This window comes from Lissotriton helveticus, chromosome 4_1 (genome assembly GCF_964261635.1).
Source record: "Lissotriton helveticus chromosome 4_1, aLisHel1.1, whole genome shotgun sequence".
Classification (NCBI taxonomy): Eukaryota; Metazoa; Chordata; class Amphibia; order Caudata; family Salamandridae; genus Lissotriton; species Lissotriton helveticus.
Window position 1 is genome coordinate 591,806,949 of NC_136063.1, and position 16,921 is coordinate 591,823,869.

Genomic DNA, 16,921 nt, shown 5'->3' on the forward strand with positions numbered 1-16,921 from the left:
ACCATACCAATCCTGAATGGAGGTTGCCTCAAAACAGAGGTGCACTGTGGCAAGAATTAGTTGGCCAAGTAACCTACTCTGCTGATCCGCTTCCTAGACCAGCATGATTTTGTACCTTCATACTTGGCAGAGCCCCTAGCTCTCGAAAGGACTGGTGGTTTCACTTAAGAACACATCCTCAGTCTGTTCTTCCATTGCTGTCCTTCCCTCAGGAATTTTGGACTCTGTAGCAGATGTCTGCATCTCATTCTTCAAGCAATGAGCCCCCTGTTGATTATTTTTATTAATTTACCTTCTTGTTGGCCTCAACAACTACCCTCAGACTTTTTCATGAATGGTTTGAGCACCCAGTTGAAGGCCAGGGAGACTCCTGTGACTTCTGCCTAGGATTTAGTGAAGCTCCTGCTCTTCCACCGGAGAGTTGGTTCCCCACTGCACCTTCCACAGTATTTGGTGCAGATTGTAGAGGACCAGCAAATGTTCCCTGACCCCACATGCACTGTTGACCCAGGTTCAGCTACCTTCCAACTATACCTCCCTTCAAGCCTCGTATAACCATACTCTGGTTTGAGTACTACCAGTTATTACAAAGACCTCGATCTGACAGACTATCACGTAGCCAGGGAACTTGAGTGGCTATCAGGATACTCGTACCTCTGTTAGAGAGTGATTTGAAGAGCAAGAAAATACCCTGGCTCCTCCACATTAAATCTATTGCCTATCGAATAGGAATGCCCCAAATATGGGAGTCCCCGGCGGAGAGTTGCCTAGTGGTGCGGAGAACTGAGCTGCTGGCCTCTCTGAGGCACTATAACCGAAGTCTGCTGCATCGCCTCCCAAGTATGGGCAGGATGTCCTCAGAATTTTTGCAGGTAAAACTTGCTCCCAGAAGGGAGGAATTTCTGGATCAAATTGAACCCCCCCTAGCAAGAAAACTATACACACAATTAAGGCACGGCTGCCTGCCACTTGGGTCACTGACCTGCAAATGGGCAGGTCAAGAGGAGGGAATTTGCCCTGTCTGCAATAATAGCAAAGAAGACACTGCCCATGTGTTGTTTTTCTGCCCCGCTTATAGCACAATTCGGAGAGCTTGGCTGGTACCACTATGCAGAAATCTGGGACTAAAACATTGTGCTCAAGCCGTTAGAATTTTAAAATATGATACATCCCCCCTCATTGTGTTTTCGGTCTCCCGTTTTTTGTACGGTATGTGGCGGAGAAGGTCCACCTTGATTAATTGTGATTAACTCCAATGAAGACCACCTTGTTGATAACTGATTGTTTAATAATGTTTTAACTATTGGTTCTTAATTATTTATGTATTTTATTGTATGTACATATTTTATCTGTGCTTTTATGGTCGTTGACCGAAATAAAGTTATCAATGGATATTTATGCCTTAGCGGTAAGAGCTATGTGGCCACCCCCACCATCATTTTGAAAACGCCACATTACCTTAGTCTTCCTTGAACAATATAACATGTCTTGCAACTTCTGTGGTGAAAATGGAGAGCCAAATTATAATAAAAGGGTGATGTTACATTCATAGTTAGTTACATTAAGTCTATAGACTGCATCCTTATCAAAGTCATTCCGCAGATCCCTCAGTACACACACGATTGACTTATTTTTGCATTATTGGTCACCAGAAAGACCCCACATGCATAGGCATGTATACACACTGCTATAGAAGCTGTTTACAGTACCTCAAATGGTGAAAAAGCTTTCGGGCTAAGAATAATTAAGTTGCGTTTCAGGCAACTTTATCGTTCCTTGTAAAAATGAGTTTTCTCTTAAATCAAGTGGCATGAAATGGGTTTAGTCAGTAGGATAATACAATTAGTGTACTAGTGGATCTAGTTGTCATGGGACCAGTGTAGAATTCTTAGCCCAATCAGCTCAGAAAAGAATTTTAGTTTTCAATGTATCCAGGGTTTGAGCATAAACACATAATGGTTAAAATAAAACCCTTACATTATTCCCTTTCTTTGCAACAGGAAGCGAGGATACCGTTCTCAAACGTAATGTAAGATTATATGATGTTATGAGGATTTCAAGATATTACTGTTTGAACGAACATTTGTAAGTTACAAATGTGCCATTCAGTTAAATTCAAAGTTCTGAAGAGTTTGTTTCTACCTTTTTAATATTCAGCAAAGTCAACCGTTGAAGGAGCCTATTCTGAAAGGAACGTCCGCAGGTTGCTAAGTTTCCAGCGGTACATGCGAACTTCTCGTTTCTTCCGTGGTGGGTGTTCTCAGAATCCATTGTACATTTTGGATGAGGACTACGAAGGGCAAGCACAGGTCGGTGAAATTCTTTTTTTATCCTTTAAAAAACAGATTTACATTGATTTTAATTGCATTCATCTAGCACTTACTACTCAAGACAAGGCACTTTACGCTGGTTAGCACGCTGCTCTGTGAACTCAAAGTTAGTTGGTTAATTCAGTGTTATTTTGGATTCATCATTTGCTCTCACTAAAGCCATTGCATGCATACTCTTCAGTTTGTTTGTGGTAAATTAATAGGAGTTGTGTGATCTTCAGGAGGTAGGGAATTCATGTAGATGGTTAGTTGGATTAATTAACGAGCGAGAGGCGTGCAGTGGTATTATTTACTAATGAGTTTGTTGTCATCATTGAAACGAGATGTGGAAATATTGTGAAATGCATAATGGCGATTAAGAAGAGATCTAAGTGGCAGAGTAGACTGCTCAGAGACAGAAGGCGTGTTCGGATGGAAAATATGAGACTGGCATTTGAAAGATACCACAACCGAAAATGATAAGTCAAGGTCAGTTTTCTTGGAGGGTTTTAGGATTATAGAAGAGTTTTTGAGATAGGGTGCAACACTGTGAAAAGAAAAATGATTTGCATGTGATACAGTGCTTTAGTATTTGTAATAGGCACCATATTCAGATAAACACTCTGTCCACTGCTCGACTGCCACAACACCACCACTTTACCCAGGACAGCTTATAAGCAATGATGTTGGGAGTAAATGTCTGGCTGCATATATTGGGAAATATCAAGCGATTTATGCAGCACACCAAGGAAACAGTAACCTTGTGATCATATCAAAGTGAGGGAAAGTACGGGGTAAATAATGTAAACAATGAAAGCAGATTCTATTAATTACAAAAGGAAAGTGGATCCATTTGGATATCTGATATTTAGCATGGCACAAAATGGGGAAAAAGGTGAGCCTCTATAGACAATGGACGTGTATTTCCTTCATTCCTGTGGATAGAAAGTGGAGATCCTGAAACCTGAGTGAGAGGATGGAGACAGCACTACCTGTAGAAATTCCTTGAAATTTGTTAGCAAGGAGCTGAGACATTTTTTTTTGCGCTGCCATTTGGAAAAATATTGGGGTGTGGATGGGGGTTTAGATTCTGTTCAAGGTGAGGAAGTTCCTTGGATAGGCCAACTGTTTCTCGATCTCTGCCTTTTCTGTCCTTAATTGCTGCTTCAGGAAGGATGCAGTGCAAAGATGTTGTGGGTGCTCCTGCCTGGAATCAGCAGCAGTGCTCCCTACTGTAAATAGCATTGATTTCCACAAAGGCTGTGTCTGGGAGGCAGCCTAAGAAAGACCTTAGAAAGAGAACAACCCTAAACTGGTTCTGGAACAGGAGATAGTGTATGCAGGCGCATGCACAAACGGTCACTTACACTAAATAGCAGAGAACATTTCAACCCATACATTACATTACACAAAACTGTAAAATCAAGTGCAGTAGTTTAAGGTATTTAGCATAGGCCAGCTCATTGAATTCAGTTGATAGTAATCAAATGAAGCGGGCCCACAGTGGAACTTCATTTTTACATGCTCCTGTTCTTTAGTTGCCTTCTCTGCCTAAACACGTGGATATTTGACACACATTCATTTGTGTGCATACACATGATAACCTTCCCCGATCTCAGTTTTACTTACAAAACCACTTCGTAGGCACTCTGTCAGAAGATCTTGAACATTCTGTACAAGGGCTAAGTTCAGCACACAAGATGTTATTTGTTTTTGGCCACTCTGCGACAGAACTATCACCATAGAATCAACAATAGCTTCCTGACTGGGGCTTTGGCATGGCCATATGAAGGATGTTATTACATATGACATAAAGCCTTTGTTTTTTCAGAGGAGCATTTCGCTGACACTAGCAGGTTGGTCCATGCTGGAATTCCAGCCCCGCTGATTCCTGTCACCTCATGCAAGGGATGCTGTCCAACTCTACACCCAGACGGATACCTTGCTGACACTTACCCACAGGTAATGGGTAAAGAGACCACCTGACCAGGATTTGGCAGATACATTCACCTTAGGCACAATAGGGTAGGAAGCGCTAGGTAGGAGTACACTATATTGCAGTACTTGTATGCTAGCATATAGTTTTCTGAAATGAGCAAAATGGTTGAATTGTTAATCTTTTTCACCATTCTCGTAATGTTATTCCGATTATTCCTTTTACTCAAGAATCAGAATGCTTCAATAAATATTGAAACGCTTTATTGTGTACTTGTGTATCTCTTTGGGTATGCATAAGTGACTGAGCAAAAGGGTTCTAGATTTGTTATGGAGTCAGGGTTGTCATGTTCTGAGGTTACACATCCATTTGTTAGGGCTGCAGGTGGGGCACTGCGTGCAAGTAGGCCTACAGGCCAACATATCGTGAGGGGTGCTCTGAATCCGTCTCTCACCAGTCCAACATTGTCCAAGAAACGTACACTTTTACTTGAAAAAGTATAAGGTGTACAACATGGCGTCGCCAACGTTCTAGATTGGGTTCTTATTTAATGGATTGCCTGAGTAGCTTTCTTTTGTGTACCCAAACAAGAGTCCCCCCACTAACGGGAGGCATCCTTGGTGTTAGGGAAAATTATCTTCCTCTGCTGAGTAGGTAAACCTTATGTATTAGTTGTAGGATGTTTAAGTTTGAACCTTTCAAAGAATCTCCTCTAGAAGTACCCTCTCTCATTCCACATAATTAAGTGTCCGAGAACGACGACCCACCAACAGTTAACATACCAGCTCACTGCAGACATGCTGTTATACAAGTGTGGTTGCAATGTGGTCTGCCCCAGGTGGGTGAAGACGTTGCCTTTGTAGGTGAGTCCCACGAAGCAATGAGGACAGAGGTAGTCTATTCCTGGGTTGCATTCCCAGCAGCAAATACAACTTCAAGACTGTTTCACATGTACACAGCAGATACAGTCCCTAACAACTACACAGCTTATGAAGCTTTAGAAATAGTTAACTTACCAAGAACACAAATCTCTGCCAAATAAATAGAACAATTTCTGATAGATACATCTGCCGTGTGGATTCCTCACCTTGTGAATATCCCCCTTGCGTCAGCAACATTTGGAATTTTTCTTCGTAGCACGCCGGCGTGGACGACGTCACAGGAGCACGGCATCGCGCGCGACTCCGTCTGACGTCACCGACTCCTTATTAGACCCACGTCGGCGTGATGACGTCAGTTCCCTTTTTTCCGCGTCGTCGACGCTAACAGTTTCTGGGATCTTCTGCGATACTTTGGATCTTCTACTTTTATAGTGTTACTGTTTCATCTTTAATTATTTCTTCTTAGTCGAGAATGTCGTCGAGGAAGACAGGATTCAAGCAATGTGGGTCTTGCGCTCGCATTATGTCGATCACCGATCCTCATAACGATTGCTTATGGTGTCTTGGATCGGACCACGATGTTAAGAACTGTCGTTCCTGTTTCAAGATGAATCCTAAGGCGTTACGAGAACGTGAAGCAAAACTTCTTCTTGCGAAGGTAAAGGGAAGAGAGACTGGGATATCTTCGAGGTCGACGTCGAGACGCTCGAAGTCGAGACAAAAGTCACGTTCGAAGTCAAGATCGAGGTCGGCTTCGAGGCAAAGGTCCAGAGCGAGGTAGAGATCCAGAGAGAGGTCGAGGTCTGGATCCAAGTCGGCTTCGTGTCATGCTTCGAGCTCCTCGAAGAGGAAGCACAAGAGGAGAAAACAGAGCTCAAGGCATCATTCTGGAAAAGAGTCTTCGGATTCGAAGAAGAAGTCTCGTAAGCATCATAAGGACTTCGTATCTCCTGCTCCTGTGCAGTCTCTCTGAGGTTCCGCGACTCTGGAACAAGAACCGGATCCGGTGTCACACCATTCTTCGGAGAATGAAGAAGAGGAAGTTCCTCGAGCTCCGACTCCGGTAGAAGCTCCTGTAGATCAAGAGGGTCAGAATGAACCGATGTCAGAACAACCTCCTTCAGAACATCCAGTAGGTTCGTACCCTCCTTTTCCTGGTCCTGGACAGGACCCCTCGCATTTCCTTAATGCGATGTTTGGAGTTTATTCAAGAGCAATGTACCCTACTGGTGCACCGGCTGGTCCCATGGGTGCTTTGTCTTATAACTTGGGCATTCCTCAAAGTTACGCCCCAGCTCCTTTTATGCCGTTTATGCCGGCGCCTTATGCACCTTGGCTCGGTATGGCTCCACCGAGGTCATCGACTCCGCATACGACTTCGCCGGCTCCGGATCGACCTCGTAATTTGGATCGAGGTACCACGCCAATCCGTGAGTCTCGTCCTCCAGCTGCCCCGGCTCCTCGTTCGATGTCGGACCCGGCTCTGTCGGAGTCGTTACCGGATTCATCGACTTCGGTTCGTATGGAATGGTCGAGACGCAGGGCTCAGCGTCTCTTGGAAGAAAAAGGGTATGAAGATTCTGATGTGGAAGAAGGTGAACTTCTGGATCAAGGGGACTGTTTTGAAGACTTACATAGTGCTAGTGGTCTGGAACTCTCTCCTGAGTGGGGTTTACCATCGGTTTCTGATGCACCATCTAAGGACGTAGCACCCTACCATGTTGTTATTAGGAAGGCTGCAGATCTACTCAATCTGACCGTACCTACTGTTGAGTACAAACCTAACATACTCACAGAGGTTTTACACTCTCCTTCTATTATAGAGCCTACACTTCCATTTACTAAGGCTTTAACTGAACCGATAATGGAGGTCTGGAAGAGACCCTTGACTGCTCCTGCTGTTTCAAGATCTGTAGCAAGACGCTACAGGGTGGCTCCTGGTGACCCTGAGTTTCTCTCTTCACATCCTTCACCAGAGAGTCTAGTGGTTCAGGCCGCTTGTTCCAACAGGTCTGCAGGTTCTTTTCCTCAGGTGCCAGCAGACATGAACTCTAAAAAGTTGGATCAGTCTGCAAAGAAGATTTTCTCCTCAGGTAGCACGGCTCTAAAATCTACTAATGCTACTTGCCTTTTGGGGAGATATGTTCATGCATTGATGGACTCTGTGAAGCAGTTGTCATCTAAGCTTCCAGAGGATGATAGAAAAAACTTTAATGAAGTGGTCTCCGATACTCAAGCTGCAGCCCGCTTGGTAATTCAGAGTGGCATGGACACAGCAGACTCTGTTGCCAGGATTATGGGCTCTACTGTTACCACCAGAAGGGCAGCGTGGCTGAAATCCTCTGATTTCTCTTCAGATGTACAATCCACGTTGTTAGACTTGCCTTTTGATGGGACAGGCCTTTTTGGAAAGAAGGCGGATGTGGCTTTGGAAAGATTCAAAGATAGCCGTGCTACTGCAAGATCTTTGGGTCTCCAGACAAGAGGTTCTACCACTAAGAAGTTTAGAGGGTTTGGTAGATCCTCCTTTTCGTCCCTTCAGACAAGGCCAACAACAACAGCAGCAGCAAAACCCTCTGTACAAATCTTATAGAGGTAGACGGAAGGGTCGTGGACGTGGTCGTCAAGTCTCCTCTTCCTCCACTTCCTCCAATAACACCCAACCCCCACCTACTTCAGCAAAGCAGCCCTAGATCCGCCATTCTGGATCATGTGGGTCCGGTAGGGGGTCGGCTTACTCATTTTCTACGGGATTGGGAATCGGTTACATCAGATCTTTGGGTTCTCAATCTCGTAGAGAATGGGTATGCACTTCCTTTTCAGGAGTTCCCTCCCAATTACCCTCCTTGCCAAGGTTATTGTTCGGAGGACCATCTTCTTATCCTACAGGAAGAAGTCCTGGCACTGTTCCGAAAAGGTGCGATAGAGGTGGTTCCAGAGCAGGAAAGGGGTCAGGGGTGCTACTCCCGGTATTTCCTGATACCCAAGAAGGATGGCAGACTTCGGCCTATCCTGGACCTCAGGATTTTGAACCTCTATCTCAAACAGGAGAAGTTCAAAATGCTCACACTTCCACAGGTTCTTCAAGCGTTGATGGAAGAAGACTGGATGGTGTCGATCGACTTACAGGATGCATATTTTCACATCCCCATTCTGAAGTCGCACAGGAAGTATCTCCGTTTTACAGTGGGATCGCAGCACTACCAGTTTGCGGTCCTTCCTTTTGGACTTACTACTGTGCCTCGAGTTTTCACCAAGGTGATGGCAGTGGTGGCTGCGCATCTCAGAAGATCGGGGATTCCTGTGTTCCCCTATCTAGACGACTGGCTGATCAAGGCGGAGTCGCCGCAGATTGTGCTTCATCATCTGCAAGAGACAACTCCGTTGTTGCACAGATTGGGTTTTTCGATAAATGTACCCAAATCTCACCTGGTGCCCTCCCAGCGCAACCTGTTCATAGGTGCGGTACTGGACACTACTGTATGTCGTGCATTCCCTCCACCTCAAATGATTCACGACATACAGGAAATGATTCCTTTATTCTACAGTGGAGCGGGTGTTCCAGTCCTGAAGGTCCTTCGTCCGCTCGGTCTGATAGCTGCTTGTATTCTGTTGGTCAACCATGCACGCTGGCACATGAGGGCACTCCAGTGGTGCCTCCGCAGGCAGTGGTATCAGCACAACGGAGATCTCAGGGAGTCAGTGAGGATCTCCAGAGAAACTGCAGCGGATTTGTCTTGGTGGAGCGTGGAAGGCAATCTGTCACAAGGAAAGCCTTTTCAACTTCCTCCATCAGTGGCCACAGTGATAACGGATGCATCCACTCTCGGGTGGGGTGCTCATCTGGGGGACCTGGAGGTCAAAGGGCTTTGGTCTCCAGAGGAAAGGTTGCTTCATATCAACCTTCTAGAATTGCGGGCGATACGTTTGGCGCTCAAGGCCTTCCTTCCTTCCCTTCGCGGTCAGTCGGTTCAAGTCCTGACGGACAACATGACCGCGATGTGGTACGTCAACAAACCGGGAGGAGTAGGGTCGCAGTGTCTCTGCAGAGAGGCTCTGCTCTGCGTCTCTGGTCCTGGGTTCAGGACCATCAGATTTGTCTGATGGCAAATCATCTGGCCGGAGTTCTGAACGTTCGTGCGGACATTCTCAGTCGGCAGTTTTCTGCCGACCACGAGTGGAGGCTTCACCCGCAGGTGGTTCACGACATCTTTCAGATGTGGGGGACTCCTCGGGTGGATCTGTTCGCCACTCGCGAGAATGCTCACTGCCTGTCATTCTGCAGTCTCCAGTATCCGATGCAAGGAGCCTTGGGGGACGCGTTTCAGTTGAGTTGGAAAGATCAACTCCTTTACGCGTTTCCTCCCATACCCTTGATCCCTCGGGTTTTGAGGAAGATTCGCCAGGACCGGGCCCAAGTCATATTGGTCGCCCCGGATTGGCCAAGAAGGGTGTGGTACACAGACCTTCTCCACCTCTCCTCTCACCCGCCGCTCCGTCTCCCTCACAGGGCAGACCTCCTCTCTCAGATGGAGGGGCAGGTTCTACACCCCCACCTCCAGACATTACACCTTCATGCCTGGAGATTGAACGGGGCAACTTGAATTCCTTTTCTCTCCCTCACGATGTGGTGGATGTCATTCTTTATGCTAGGCGTGACTCCACTAAGTCCATTTATTCGTATAGGTGGTCTAAATTTGTCTCTTGGTGTAGGGAGAGGGATGTTGACCCTTTGAAGGCTCATTTGTCTGACATTTTGCAGTTTGCTCTTTCTTTGGCGCAGCAAGGATTTGCTGTTGCCACGGTCAAGGGGTATCTTTCGGCTTTATCGGCATTTGTCTGTTTGCCGGATCAGCCTTCTCTTTTTAAGTCTCCTGTGGTTTTAAGATTTTTGAAGGGTCTCACTAATAGATTCCCTCCTACTCCTTTTGTTGTTCCTCATTGGGATTTGAATCTTGTGTTAACCTATCTGATGGGTTCCCCCTTCGAACCTTTACACAAGTGTCCCATGAGGCTTTTGTCTTTCAAGACGGTTTTCTTGGTAGCAATCACCTCGGCAAGGAGGGTGAGTGAACTTCAGGCTCTTAGCTCCAAACCCCCATTCCTGGCCATTCATGCTGAAAGACTGGTTCTTAGGACCAGGGCTGCTTTTCTGCCTAAAGTGGTAACTCCTTTCCATCTAGGACAATCCATTACCCTTCCTACCTTCTATCCTCCCCCTCACCCGTCTAAGGAGGAAGAGAGACTACACCGTCTGGACCCTAAGAGGGCGGTGTCTTTTTATCTGGACAGAACTAAAGACTTCCGGATGGATGACCAGCTGTTTATTGATTTCGCTGGCTGCAAGAAGGGCAGAGCGGTGCACAAGCGCACACTTTCCAGGTGGATAATCCTGTGCATCAAGATTTGCTACTCCCTGGCGGGTAAGGACCCTCCTGAGGGTATTAGAGCACATTCAACTAGAGCAAAGTCTGCAACATCTGCTTTGTCTAGGGGTGTTCCTGTTGAGGACATTTGCAGGGCTGCGACTTGGGCCTCCCTCCACACTTTCGCGAAGCATTACTGCTTGGATTCCGAGGTGAGGAGGGACGGCCACTTCACGCGCTCTGTTCTCCAAGATTTCCTGGTATAGCAGAGTGGTCACCCTTCTCCAGGAGTGGGGACTGCTGTGGGACTCTATTCACAAGGTGAGGAATCCACACGGCAGATGTATCTATCAGAAGAACAAGTTACTTACCTCGGTAACGCTTTTTCTGGTAGATACAATATCTGCCTGTGGATTCCTCACATGCCCACCCGCCTCCCCATTGTCCACTCTGCTATACCTGGTTTTATTGTTTGTATATATTTTGGGTTTTGATACCTTTGCTATGCACTGTGTGCTATTTTGTTTTGTATGTACTGTGTACATTGTATATATGCATCTTTGCTGTCGTTGGTCTGTCCCGGTGCCTCGAAGGCACGGAAAAAAGGGCAGAACTGACGTCATCACGCCGACGTGGGTCTAATAAGGAGTCGGTGACGTCAGACGGAGTCGCGCGCGATGCCGTGCTCCTGTGACGTCGTCCACGCCGGCGTGCTACAAGGAAAAATTCTAAATGTTGCTGACGCAAGGGGGATATTCACAATGTGAGGAATCCACAGGCAGATATTGTATCTACCAGAAAAAGCGTTACCGAAGGTAAGTAACTTGTTCATTAGACTTGGTGGGGGACTAACGTGGCCAGTCTTAGCCAGATACACACCATATCCAGAAATATATGATCTGAGAGCTCCAATACTGCTTACATTATACACAGATCTGGTTAAAACATGTAGATGTTTAACACAGTTCGTCATGTGAACCATGACAATTAATCCTGCAAGAGCTGCTTAAGCTGCACAACCACAATCGGCTGCTACTGGAATGAATCCACAAACAATTAATGCAGTAAAGGGTAAGGTTCCCGTCAGACAGGAGGAGATACCATTTTGGATTGCACAAAAAACAAGCCCATGTTTACCCATACGGGACCTCAGGCAAAACACAGAATTCTTACAATTTGCTTGCCAATAGGGAAGGCTCTCCAGAAGGAAGACTGATCCACTTGGGGTACAGTGTTTGCTGCAGTATATACCAGGACCCACAGTACACCCTCATTAGCTGTTTTGCCAGAGGTCCTTAGGCAGATCCCAAAAAATGTACGGGCAGACCCTGCTCTGGATTTGGGGATGAAACTGATTGGCAATTTTGCAGCCGTGTCCGCCATACTGTTGTAACATTTGATGGGAAGCAGCAGCATTTGCAGTATGCCAATGACTTTAGCTTGACTCCGAACAGGTGCGCGAGTTACCTACAATTATTGAGGTAAAGTATGCAACAATAGGTCGAGATAATTTGGGAGCCAGACCTATTAAACCACAGATGAAGAGCAATTCTGAAAAGGATAACTCAAATCAAGCACCCAAATCTTCGAAGTATTGGGATAAAAAGAAACAACTTAGTCACTGGGTGGATCTCCTGAACAGGAGGCCATTGAAGAGCTATAACCTGCTTAACTGTGACAATTTTAAGAGGCCTAACCGGTATCAGGATACTGATGCACGTTCATCTTGTTTCTTTCTGGATTTATCCGAAAAATGATCAGAGAGAGGAGGACGGTCAGAGCGCAGATTAGAGGAGTACGTGAAACCAAAGGACGACTCGCAATGCTCTTCTGACTATATAATAAAAAAGAAAGCAAAACTCAGTCCAAACCTCAATTAAAAAAGGTGACGAAGGCTGGCATAAAAGTCAAGCATGCCATGGATATTGAGCACACTGCTTCTGAGCGAGAAGTGGGCTCTGACCATGCTGGACAAACGCAGAAGTCATGATAGTTCGCCAGAATCTGATGGATTGTCTAGTGGTAGCATTGAATGACTATGTCCAAGGGGAAACACCTGATATGAGAGTGAGTGTCCTGCGTCAATTTTGAGCTGCAACTCCAATTAGAGGGGGAAGTACCAAGAGCCATTAATTTTCTCTATTGGGAGAACTTGTTATTCGGCTACAATATTCTCTTGGCCAAAAATAATTGGTTGCCTGAATTTGTTCTGGATTGCCCAGCTGGAGAAACAGTAATTTTACCTTTTTCTGACCTCATCCCAGAGACAGTGAAGCATTCATAAGCCATGGAGTGGACTTTAGCGCTAGCTCCTGCGTTATACCGCAACCATGCCGGGTAGAATGACGGTTCACCTTATCATGTTCTACCAGTGAAGACGACCTCATAACCTCAAAGATAATACCCCATTAAACTGAGGCTATGTAACAAGATAACGAGATACTTGCACAACTTGACTATCAAGGTATAATAGAAAGTTGCACCTCCCCTATGAATAAGCCTTTGGTTTCAGTAATGACATATGACCATTCATATTGTCTAATATTAAATTACAGACACCTGAACACAGCTACATGTACATTCTCTGTATAAAACGCGCATAGCACAGCACTAATGAACAACATAGTGTGGAAGAAATACAAAACAACCTTAGACATCTCAAATGGATTTTTCTGTCAGAACACAATGCCTGAAAGCAGTTATTTGACCGCATTCAGCGTGCTGCGTTCTCAGGAGCAGTTCTCTTTGCCTCAAGGATATAAGAAAGACCCAAGGTTGTTTTCAGCCCGGGCTACACAACGTTTGCAAGAATATGATGACCAGGCATTATCCTATATTGATGACATTTATCTGCCGAATAATGGCATTTTAACATACTTGTTAAGGCTGGATCACATAATATTGGGTTTGCTCACATGGACTACAAATTAAATGTTAAAATATCAAAAATAGTCTATCTCAATGTCCTATTTTTTAGGATATGCTGACAAGGAAAGGCAAAAGCCTAGGGATAAGTTTCCTCCAAGTATGCGCTTCTACAACCACCGAACACCTTAAATAAACTCCAATCGATTTTGGATTTCCTGGATTTTGGCAGAACTTCCATTCCAGATTACCAAGAGTGGGTAAAACTGTTCTACGACTTGATAAGTCTAAACTTTTCAAGCACACATTGGACAACTGAGCACACAAAACTCATGTTCAGTACAAACTCATATGCTAGCTTCAGCACACTTAAACACACATGCAAACACAACAAACACGGTGATCCGTACCACTGCAAGTGCATCAGGATATACCTATGTTACATTCAACGAAGGCGACACTGTACCAATTGCATATAAATTGCATTTATACAGCATGCTGAGGAACATTTTGCACCGACCAAAGACGTTGATGGCAATACAGGCTGCTGTAGTGAGAGAAAGATCCTTTGCTCAGTGGAAACGCGCTATCGTGTCTCCGGTTCCAGCCCTAAAGGCTGTCAAGAAGGCCAGCGTTCCTAAAGCTCAATCTTTACATCTGAGATGGATACAGTGGGCCAACTCTCTCACTGCAACAGATGTAGACTACAGATTTGACTCTACACTACAAACACAAGCATATCCGCAATATGAAAATGAATATCCTCTGCCTAATGAAGTCATGCCTCTTGATCAGTATGATTACATCTATACTGACCGTTCTGCACAGCCTGCCATATGGACAAAACACTGCAATGTGCGCCTTTGTAAAAGGTAGAATTGAGGAGGGTGAATTCTGCCATCACAAGACCTACATGCAGTCACTAGGCGATTGCACAGTGCAGCTGGCAGAATTCGGGGCTCTAATTCTGGCACTAGCAAATTTGGATTTAGGATTCCCCAAACAGATTGTGTGTGATTTGTAATATTGTGTCCAGTCTTACGAGTGCTTATGCTACTGGAGCCAGAATAGATTCAGAAATTCTACAGGGTACACCATAAAGAGCTAAACGCTTTAGGGACAGGTGGCACTACTCCGTGTTTGCTATTGACTCATGTAGTACACACACTGAATCACCAATGTGTTGAAATACACGTTGTAAGGAATCCATGGCTGAAATAGCCGCAAAAGCGACAGTGCAAACTGCTGCAATTACTCATTCAAGTAGAAAGGTAGACTGAGACATCGTGGTGGCTGTCAGCACTGCGCACAATGGCACCCACCTGCGTAAAGGCTTTCCAACATAATACTCCTACCATTTGCTCAAAATATTGTTTGCTCAGATTCCCATGGGGGATAGAGTGATATAGAATTCAGATCGCAGGTTAGGATTGATTGTATCAGCACATGAGGGCCTAGCATTGGAACATGCAGGGATGACAGCTACAATTTCACTATTGCACCAACTATATTGGTCACCTGGTTTGAAAAAAACAGACCAAGGATTTAGTCCAATTACATCTGACAGCAGATGAAGGGTTCCACTGTGGCGCATCCACTACAGGCACCTCTATTGATCTGACAAGCCACTCACTTGTATTTACCTGGACCACTGCCGCCCTTTTAAATCAGACTGGGCTTACGCATGCATCTTGTTAGAAGTGGATTCCTGCCCTCGATTCCTATGGGTTTGGCCACAGTGATCAGCTGACGCCCGGACTGTTATAAAAGATTTGCAGGTCTTTTTCAGGACATATGCAGTAACCTCATTCCATTTGGGCCATGGTCCGGCATTCGCTCATAGGTTCACAGAGACACCATGGGAAAATTGGGTGTGCCTGTGCGGTTATTATTCCCTCTTATCGTTCCAAGGGAAATGCGGAAGTGGAGAGGAAAATACTGGACTTAAAGAGTTCTTTAACTGCGAGGGTATTCGAATCAGGTTGCAGCTTGGTTTAGGTTGCAGTTCAGTTTATCACCTGTATGGGGTCAAGAGCGCCCTAAACAATATGCCTAGAACATCACTGGCTGGTTGGACTCGCTTTGTCCAGTTTGGGGTTAAGATGTAGGTACCAGACCTGGACAGTCCAGGTACAGTGGTGGCTGAAATATCATTTGACATTAGTGAATGTTTGGAAGTTTTACAGGATCTGATCAACTTTTGTGAGGATCTGATCAACTTTTGTGAAGCTCAGAGTAACGTCCAACAGAAACATTATACCACTGGTGAAGTGAACGAAGCATCAGCAACTCCTGGTTGGATCCCCAAGGTTGGTGAACTAGTCTGGGAGAAAATTGTGGACAAGGAAGAATTCGGGCCATCTTACAGAGTCCTTGTACCTGTGCTGGCCATTGAAGGTACGAGAACTGTACTTCTACTGCCCTTGCTGGTTGCAAAAACACGAGATTTGTGGCAATAGATCCCATTGAGCCACATTGTGACCGGTGCTATGCAGTAAGTTAACCCCTCCCATGCTCATGACGAGCTCAGCTCGTCATGAGCCACTGTTCCTGTGTGCTCATGACGAGCTGAACTAGTCATGACCTTTGGAACGCTCGCACGCAGGGCTAATTCCCCTGCTGTGCTGAGCTTTCCATTAAACGGGCATGGTCGTGACGAGCTCCGCTAGGCATGAGCACACGAGAACCGTGGCTCATAACGAGCTGAGCTCGTCATGAGCACCGGGACGCTGTGTGCGCCCCCCAGCACAGCAGGGGAATGTGCCCCGCAGCCAAGGGGTTAAGAGGGCTCCTAGGTAGTTGCCTGCCTCCTCTCACTACCCTACAGGAAGCCCGGTTCAAAATTTTGATCAATGATAAAGCCTCTTCTCCCTTCCAGGGGACAGCTCACACTGAAGTATCACTGCTTTGTTACATCAGCAAACTCTTTTTAAATGTCCTGAACAGCAACATAGATTTCAGTTTGACAAATAGACAAAGAAGGTGTCTACCACAGCATACCACCACATGAGTCTACTCCCAGTTCTCCAAAGAATCCAGAGATTGCAACAAAAAAAAAATCAAACCGCTTCCGGCTATTTCTTGGATTTTGATTGCTTATCTTTGGTTTCATCTGACCTAACACCACTACCGCCCCAAGGTAGATAGTGTGAATTCTACATTTTGCTGACAATACATACTTTATATAGAAAAGATTTATGCTGTTCCTAAGAGGTGAGAGTCAGACAAAGGGAATATAGACCAACCCGACCATAGTGGTTCAAAGTTGGGAATTCATGTAATTGGATTATAATGCCTTCACTTACCCAGTAGGGTGTTATGCTTCATCTTCGGGTTGCTCCTTGTCGGGTAGGCGGTGCAATACTCGACAGGCTCCCTATAGTAGGGGCATTTTAACTGAGATCTTTTTCCAACGGACGTTGGGGTGAGGGGCCTAGTGTGTGTAGATGAATGTGTGTTTCAAGTGAATATAAAATAGGATTGGGAGTACCAGCGACGACAAGTGTAATCAATGGGTCTCCTACCCTAAGTAAAAGCAAAAGATATTAGGTGCTAGGCTGACGT

At 45.5% G+C, this 16,921-nt stretch overlaps 1 protein-coding gene across 3 annotated transcripts in view; it reads left to right on the forward strand.

The window, feature by feature from the left end:
- Window positions 1-16,921, forward strand: part of PDE7A (phosphodiesterase 7A) — a 1,945,501-nt gene that overhangs the window by 582,307 nt on the left and 1,346,273 nt on the right. For all 3 annotated transcript variants that reach the window (XM_078687235.1, XM_078687233.1, XM_078687234.1), the window contains one exon: window positions 2,158-2,309. In XM_078687235.1, the coding sequence (XP_078543361.1) occupies window positions 2,158-2,309 (152 nt within the window). The remainder of the gene's footprint in view (window positions 1-2,157; window positions 2,310-16,921) is intronic.